The sequence below is a fragment of the Limulus polyphemus genome, unplaced genomic scaffold, assembly GCF_000517525.1.
Source record: "Limulus polyphemus unplaced genomic scaffold, Limulus_polyphemus-2.1.2 Scaffold12633, whole genome shotgun sequence".
Lineage (NCBI taxonomy): Eukaryota > Metazoa > Arthropoda > Merostomata > Xiphosura > Limulidae > Limulus > Limulus polyphemus.
Window position 1 is genome coordinate 90 of NW_013678243.1, and position 9,789 is coordinate 9,878.

Below are 9,789 nucleotides of genomic sequence, written 5' to 3' on the forward strand. Positions count from 1 at the left end.
GTTTAGGAACACAAAGACCAACAGTCTAATCTGTGTACACAGTTTAGGAACACATAGACCAACAGTCTCATCTGTGTACACAGTTTAGGAACACATAGACCAACAGTCTCATCTGTGTACATAGTTTAGGAACACAGACCAACAGTCTCATCTGTGTACACAGTTTAGGAACACATAAACCAACAGTCCCATCTGTATACACAGTTTAGGAACACATAGACCAACAGTCTCATCTGTGTACATAGTTTAGAAACAAAAGGACAGATAATCAATATCATCTATGTACATATACAAAGAATTTCATTTAAACACTAACTACCTTTTGTTAAAATTACATGTTAACCTTACCTGTTTACAACTGGACATAAACACTAATATTTTCTGCTTCAGATGGTTTCTGATGAAGGACCACAGCAGGTTAATTTTTTCATGAAGTTCACACACAATATAACTCTAAACAAAAAAAGAAAGATGTTTTAACCATAATGTACTTAATATTTAAAACTAATAAAATGCACAATTATATGCATATCAGTTAATGAAAATCCACACTAAATAGAACACACTATCAGAAGACTTGTAATTATATTGATAGCCTGGTTTCAATGCATTAATGCATGAAGAGGATGTGTGAACATGTCAAAACTAGTTTCTCTAATTACAATCTTCTGACTGTTCCATTTGCTGTGATGTTTCATTAATGATGAAGATATTAAGTCTCGCAAAATGATAACACTCATCAGTCATAATTAAGCATAACAAGAGCTGAGTGGTTAGTGGAATTAAGCATAACAAGAGCTGAGTGGTTAGTGGAATTAAGCATAACAAGAGCTGAGTGGTTAATGGAATTAAGCATAACAAGAGCTGAGTGGTTAATGGAATTAAGCATAACAAGAGCTGAGTGGTTAGTGGAATTAAGCATAACAAGAGCTGAGTGGTTAGTGGAATTAAGCATAACAAGAGCTGAGTGGTTAATGGAATTAAGCATAACAAGAGCTGAGTGGTTAGTGGAATTAAGCATAACAAGAGCTGAGTGGTTAGTGGAATTAAGCATAACAAGAGCTGAGTGGTTAGTGGAATTTGCTAATAAATTAATCTTACACAAGAATTGGGTAGTTGGAACAACTGAAAATAGAAATAATTTAAAACATGAATATTGATTAGTTGATTATTTCATGAGAATTATCAGTTATTAATTTTTCTGGAGAAGCATAATCTTTATGCAATTAGTTTTTTCCATACACACTAAAATAAAATGCTGGATTTGCTAAACATTTCTCTCATTTTAAACTAATTTAAAGTTCTTTCAACCAAATATCTATTGGTATGGATGCTTCCAAAAAACACACTAGATTAAAAGGATGCCAAGAAATTTTATCAAAAATTCAATACAATAATGTACACGATTGTTTTCAATATCATTCAAACAATCCTCAATAGTCAAGTGCTATTACAATGAAATGTATTATAAACATAAAAAATGGAGACTATATTACTGAACTCAATGTTTTATTTAATTCATAAACCTAAGATATTTATAAAAAAATACAATATTATAATGGGAATTGGATTATTTTTTTCAAAGATACCACTAAATCAGCATCAATCCTCAAACAAAAGTGCAAGTTTGAATTTTACTCAAGCTCAATGTTTATCATACAGATAAACTACAGACAACACTACATTTTGTATTAAGTTAAAATATAGTTTCCATCAACACTGTCATTCAATAAATACATTACTTTAAGAAAAAAAAAAGAATAGTTTCATATTCCTATAAACTTATATCCCTGATGTTGTTTAGAACCCAACAGCTAGTCTGTTTGAGCACCTGCATGGAAAAAAAACCTAATTCACAACAGAATTTAGTTCTTCTTTTTCTTAGAAAAACTAAAGGAATAAAAAATCTGTAACTGCCTAGGAGTAAATGATTACTAAACAGTTTCAATACCTGCTTCAAAGCTTCTGGTGTGCTGTGTTTGGCATTTTCATGCACAGAAACATAGACAGGATTCTTCAAACTGAGTCGAGCCAAGTCTTTCACAGATCTACAGTAATTAAATATATACACAGTAAAGTCTAATATACTTCAAACTGAGTGGAACCAAATCTTTTACAGATCTACAATAATTAAATATATACAGTAAAGTCTAATATACTTCAAACTGAGTGGAACCAAATCTTTTACAGATCTACAGTAATTAAATATATACAGTCAAGTCTAATATACTTCAAACTGAGTGGAACCAAATCTTTTACAGATCTACAAGAACTAAATATATACAGTAAAGTCTAATATACTTGAAACTGGGTTTAGTATTTCATAGATCAAATATATTCTGTAAAGTCTAAGATACTTCAAATTGAATGAATTCAAGTCTTTCACAAATCTATAAAAGTTAAATATATTCAATATAAAAAAAGGTATATCAAACAATTCTTGTGAGCTATAACATAATTTAAATGTAGATACAAAAGAGGTGGCTACACACTGTTGACTGATTACAAGTCATATTTCAAAAGTTTCTCACACTTATCCTAACTTAGCATTACCAAAGACTGAAAGAAAATTAGCAATCACTACCCATATACATTAGAACAGCAGTTCTTGACAGCTGCCCATAGAGACATCGACTATTATTAAAAAAAACAAAAACATTGTGACAGGTTTGGTTTTCAGGAAGTAACTTGTACGTTTGTTGTGAAAAGTGTTTTTTCCTTCTTAATTCATTGAAGTCTAAGTGAGTAAGTCCTTTTGATGTAAAAGGAACTTGATGAAGCTAAATTAGGAATGAGCATTAGATAAAACATTGAGCCTACTTAGTCTGAGTTGCTGAGAACAGAAGAGTCTGCCTATCCTGGGGAAGATTTTCAATTATGGCATTCACTGTTTTTTGAAAACCAAGGTCCAATATTCTGTCAGCTTCATCCAAAACTAGCCAATTAAAAAAAGTCTAAATCAGTTCTCTACACATAGGTGTAAATCACTACACAGTAAACAAAAAATCCCTTTACACTTTTTATGTTTTATTTTTAAAATTAGAAATAGAAACAGTTAACAATTAAAGACCAATAATTACCTGTTCCATATAGACAACATTCAGTGTTGCATCTAGTATTATATAGTCATTAACTGTATATGCTTGTGTTGCTACTGTAGTAATTAACTGTACATGGTTGTGTTAATAATTTAGTATATAAAATTATACACGTGTTCATACTGTAGTCATTAACTGTACATGGTTGTGTTAATAATTTAGTATATAAAATTATACATGTGTTCATACTGTAGTCGTTATCTGTACACAGTTGTGTTAAACTGTAGTCATTAACTGTACATGGTTGTGTTAATAATGTAGTATATTAAATTATACACGTGTTCATACTGTAGTCATTAACTGTACATGGTTGTGTTAATAATTTAATACTCAAATTTACACACCTGTGTTAATACTGTAGTCATTAACTGTACATGGTTGTGTTTATAATTTAGTATATAAAATTATACACGTGTTCATAATGTAGTCATTAACTGTACACAGTTGTGTTAAACTGTAGTCATTAACTGTACACAGTTTTGTTAAATTGTAGTCATTAACTGTACACAGTTGTTTTAAACTGTAGTCATTAACTGTACACAGTTGTTTTAAACTGTAGTCATTAACTGTACATGGTTGTGTTGATAACTTATCATATAAAATTATACACGTGTTCATACTGTAGTCATTAATAGTACACAGTTGTGTTGATAACGTAGTATATTAAATTACATGCCTGTGTTGATACTGTAGTCATTAACTGTAAATGTCAGTGTTCATAATATTGCTTTAAAATTACATTATTCTAGAACATTTAACATGTTAATGATTTACAAACTAGATTCAAAAACAGCCATGTTTTTATTTTTAAATTTTTTCTAAAACTAGAAACCAATACTTCAATAACCAGCAATATTACCAGTACATTACCCAAAACTTTAAGATTGCTAGAGTCAAACAATGGATTCTCGTCCATATGTTGTAGCAGGCGACCAGGAGTACATATTACAATGTTACACTTGTCCATTCGCTGTCGCTCAAACTTCAAGTCCTATTGGAAGAAAAGTTCATAAAACAAAATGCTTAAGTTTCATCATCTTAGCTCATAAACAATCCCAGAAATTTCATGTTTAAAATGTTGTTTTGTCTAAGAACCTTACCAGAGAAAATACCTTCAAATAAACCTAATTGTTCTAGTTTATCAATATCTTTCTATATAACTACCCTAAATTGTTTTAGCTTATAAATAGCTTTCTATATAACTACCCTAGATTGTTCTAGCTTATCAATAGCTTTGTATATAACTACCTTAGATTGTTCTAGCTTATCAATAGCTTTCTATATAACTACTCTAAATTGTTCTAGCTTATCAATATCTTTTTATATAACTGCCCTAACTTGTTCTAGCTTATCAATAGCTTTGTATATAACTACCTTAAATTGTTCTAGCTTATCAATAGCTTTCTATATAACTGCTCTAGCTTGTTCTAGCTTATCAATAGTTTTCTATAACTGTCCTAAATTGTTCTAGCTTATCAATAGCTTTCTATATAACTGCCCTAGATTGTTCTACCTTATCAACAGCTTTCTATATAACTACCCTAAATTGTTCTAGCTTATCAATATCTTTCTATATAACTACCCTAAATTGTTTTAGCTTATCAATAGCTTTCTATATAACTACCCTAGCTTGTTCTAGCTTATCAATATCTTTCTATACACTACCTAGATTGTTCTAACTTATCAACAGCTTTCTATATAACTACTCTAGATTGTTCTAGCTTATCAATATCTTTTATATAACTGCCCTAAATTGTTCTAGGTTATCAATAGCTTTGTATATAACTACCCTAAATTGTTCTAGCTTATCAATAGCTTTCTATACAACTGCCCTAGATTGTTTTAGCTTATAAATAGCTTTCTATATAACTGCCCTAGATGGTTCTAGCTTATCAATATATTTCTATATAACTGCCCTAGCTTGTTCTAGCTTATCAATAGCTTTCTATATAACAACCCTAAATTGTTCTAGCTTATCAATAGCTTTCTATATAACAACCCTAAATTGTTCTAGCTTATCAATATCTTTCTATACAACTGCCCTAGATTGTTCTAGCTTATCAATAGCTTTCTATATAACTGCCCTAGATTGTTCTAGCTTATCAATATCTTTCTATATAACTGCTCTAGATTGTTCTAGCTTATCAATATCTTTCTATATAACTGCCCTAGATTGTTCTAGCTTATCAATAGCTTTCTATATAACTGCCTTAGATTGTTCTAGCTTTTCAATAGCTTTCTATATAACTACCCTAGATTGCTGTAGACCTTCTGCATTAATAAGAGTATTTAATACCTCACAGTTATAATAAAAAAAAACTTTTAAAACAATTTGAATAATCACATAGTTAAAAATGTAGCCAACCTGTACAATTTGCGATATAAGTAACATAACGCTATCAAACTACTATAGAGGTATGTGAATGAATTTAAGACACCTAGAGATGACCTTTTATTTAACTAGACTTCTAAAGATGGACTTTTATTTATCAACATATCTTTAGAGAATGAATTATTTAACCAGTTTATCTAAAGGAAGGTTTATTTATCCAAACTCACCAGAGGTAGACTTTTATTTAACCAGACAAAAACAGATAACATAATATATAAAGGACAGTGGATAATTTGGTCCTTCAATGATGTCTTTGCATGCCCACCCTTGAGAAAAGCAAAAATTGAAACCCAGTCTTTTTTGAGGAAATCACTGATAGTAACTCATTCCATAAGTCAATCATCCTGTTAGAAAAATATGATTGGAGCCTGGCATGGTTTTTCTAAATCTTAACCCTCCTATTATGTTACTGATCTATTTGAACCAATACTGGCTTATCTAAAATTAGTTTAACTGAAGCCTGGCATAACTTGGAATAATCCTATCAGTGGTCCTCTGAACTCAGTCTGATTATTCAAAACCCATTCTTAGGTAAGGAGAAAACAACTAGCACAGTATTCCAAGTGAAGCCTAACTAGTGGTTTGTATAGAAAAATTTGTAGTCAATATTTCTATAAATACAACTAGCACAGTATTCCAAGTGAGGCCTAACTTGTGGTTTGTATAGAAAAATTTGTAGTCAATATTTCTATAAATACAACTAGCACAGTATTCCAAGTGAGCCCTAACTAGTGGTTTGTATAGAAAAATTTGTAGTCAATATTTCTATAAATACAACTAGCACAGTATTCCAAGTGAGCCCTAACTAGTGGTTTGTATAGAAAAAATTGTAGTCAATATTTATATAAATACAACTAGCACAGTATTCCAAGTGGTTTGTATAGAAAAATTTGTAGTCAATATTTCTATAAATACAACCAGCACAGTATTCCAAGTGAGGCCTAACTAGTGGTTTCTATAGAGAAATTTACCTCTTTTGATTTGTTCTGAATATTTCTATAAATACACCATAAAATTCTGCAACAGAATTCTACTACTAGCAACAGAGCACTGCTTTGATAGCTTGAGTGACTTATCCACCACTATACAAAGTTCCTTTTCTGCAGTCACACTATTGAGTTGGTTCCCATGTATATTAATGTGATATAAATTATGATAACCCAGATGCACGTACTATAATTGTAATACTTCAACATACTCAATACAGCTAGAAATATATGACCTTTAGTAATTTACTAATCATGCCCCTATCAGCATCACTGATGTAATTAGAGCAAAAGCCCAAACACTGACCCCTGAAGTATTCCACCAGTGAGAAAAGTTCATAAATAACAACCTGTTTCTTTCTCTGATTTAAGCATTTCACAATCCAAGTAACTAGTCTTTCCCCGACATCTAATAATGTGATTTCTTAGCTGATCCTTTGGGTGGTACGGCATCAAAAGTTTTTTAAAAATCTAAGTACACCAAGTCCACACCTTTTCCTTCATCCAGATAATATGTAATATTCCCAGGAAGGGTTAACATATTGGTTGGACTAGATTTATGTTTGGTGGATTCATGCTAGCTTCCATCTTTAATAATGGATTTTGTAAAATTTCTTTTATTTTCCTGAAGTTTTTACACTTTTATTTAACCAGAAGTAGTTTGTGACTCAAATTTTTAGAATAATTTTCTTTTGAAAAAAAAAAAAAAAATTTTTCACTAAGCTTAGTGTGAAAATTATATGTCAATGTTTAAGTCAAAAATATGGATGACAAGTTAAGTCAGTAAGTTTTCTGTCCAGTGGTGTATCATATTTGCAAGTTTCCCCATGATCTGTATAAAAGTCTGTTATAATAGGAATAGGTACTACACACATATAAACAAATGTATACAAAGGTTTGAAATATATCAATTAAATATAAAAACTAAGCCTTTACCTACCTTTCCACCTATAATTAATCCTGCAGAAAAATCATGATTTATTCCAATTTTTCGCAACACTTCAAAGATCTGGTAAGCTAGTTCTCTAGTAGGTGTGATAATAAGGGCTCCTAAGCCATCATATCGTGTCCACCTCTCTCTATATAGTAGCTCCAGGATCTACAACAAACAGATTTATTCTTTCCACATATATCAAACCATATGAAAAATAAAACATGGTACTTTTTATTCAGGTTGTACACAGATATATGTGTCTGTTGAAACTTTGTTGAACAGAATGGCAACTGCCTGTTGTATAAACACAAGTGTAGAGGACAACATTTCCAAAGTCTTCCTCCTTTCATCTTCAGGTCCAAAGACGAAAGGCGGAAGACTTTCGAAACATTGTTCTTGTGTTTCTACAACAGACAGCCGCCATCCATTCAACAAAGTTTCACCATGAATACTCTGCCTAAACAATTTATCAAAGAATATATGTGTCCATGTTGTTATTTCCATGAAAAAGAAATTAAGTTTCTAATATAAACACTGAATTTTACCTTAAATTAAAAGACTCGACTAAATTAATTAATAAACAGTATGAAAGTGTAAAGCCAGCCATTCTTAATGCCATATTGGAATATAAGAATTAATAACAATATATATATATATATATATATATCAAAAGGAGCCTTAACATACATATACTTTGATCTTCAACACAGAAGGTTATGGAAAATGCTTGCTTATGACCTTAGGTATAGAAAGTTATGGAAAATGCTTGCTTATGGCCTTCAGTCTAGAAGGTTACAGAATATGCTTCCTTATGACTTTAAGTACAGAAGGTTATGTAATATGCTTGCTTATGGCATTAAGTGTCTGCATAAAATATCAATTAAACTTATTCAACCAGTACATAGTTTGAAATAAGAATACAGCTTATTATAATTAAGCAATATTTTCATTATTTTGACAGAAAAATGCTAGTATACAGTATGTAATCAATACAGAATGTAATCATTTTTCATACAGATATTTTTTCATCTACCCACATCAATTACAAGACTATGTTTAAAACCTTAGTCTATATATTTAGTAACAAAGTATGTACTGTAATTCTTTACCACTTACTGCCATTTTGATACAAGACCTTCATTAATTTTTAAGATTGATTTCTGTAACTGTTTTGTACTAAGACTGACTAGAGTATTAAGCTTTCCAAGTAAGTTCTTATACACCTCTAGATTACACTGTATTGTATGCATATCTATATTAAAATTAATTTCACAGACATTCCTTCAACCAAGCAACAATTGTCTAGAATCATTTTCAAACACAGACAACTGTTAGAATATTATCACATATAAATAATGATACAAAACTGAAGATAGGAACTTAGCTGTCATAATGTGTACCACAACATACATGATCCCATGTACTGAGGATAGGAACTTAGCTGTCATAATGTGTACCACAACATACATGAACCCATGTACTGAGGATAGGAACTTAGCTGTCATAATGTGTACAACAACATACATGATCCCATGGCCAATGTACTGAGGATAGGACTTAGCTGTCATAATGTGTACCACAACATACATGATCCCATGGCCAATGTACTGAGTACAGGAACTTAGCTGTCATAACATGTACCACAACATACATGATCCCATGGCCAATGTACTGAGTACAGGAACTTAGCTGTCATAACATGTACCACAACATACATGATCCCATGGCCAATGTACTGAGTACAGGAACTTAGCTGTCATAATGTGTACCACAACACAGATCATCCCATGTACTGAGGATAGTAACTTAGCTGTCATAATGTGTACCATAACATACATGATCCCATGGCCAATGTACTGAAAAAAGGAACTTAGCTGTCATAATGTGTACCATAACATACATGATCCCATGGCCAATGTACTGAGTACAGAAACTTAGCTGTCATAATGTGTACAACAACATACATGATTCCATGTACTGAGGATAGGAACTTAGCTGTCATAATTTGTACCACAACATACATGATTCCATGTACAGAGGATAGGAACTTAGCTGTCATAATGTGTACCACAACATACATGATCTCATGGCCAATGTACTGAGGATAGGAACTTAGCTGTTATAACGTATACCACAACATACATGATCCCATGTACTGAGGATAGGAACTTAGCTGTCATAACAATAATTTATCATCAATGAGCTCTAATTAGATCAAGTAGTGTCACCTACAATAATTTATTATCTGTGAGCTCTAATTACATCAAGTAGTGTCATCTACAATAATTCATTAACTATGAGCTCTATTTACATCAAGTAGTGTCACCTACAATAATTTATCATCTATGAGCTCTAATTACATCAAGTAGTGTCACCTAC

The 9,789-nt window shown here is 31.3% G+C and overlaps 1 protein-coding gene across 1 annotated transcript; it reads right to left on the reverse strand.

Annotated features, from left to right (window-relative positions):
- Positions 1 to 319: 319 nt before the first annotated feature.
- On the reverse strand, positions 320 to 8,532 carry LOC106477050 (probable ATP-dependent RNA helicase DDX10; the record flags this gene model as incomplete). Its single annotated transcript, XM_013937653.1, is given in 6 exon segments — positions 320 to 453; positions 1,952 to 2,048; positions 2,821 to 2,935; positions 3,969 to 4,089; positions 7,417 to 7,578; positions 8,527 to 8,532. Coding segments are annotated over 6 exon segments (635 nt in total), but the record flags the coding sequence as incomplete, so codon positions are not given.
- Positions 8,533 to 9,789: the final 1,257 nt, after the last annotated feature.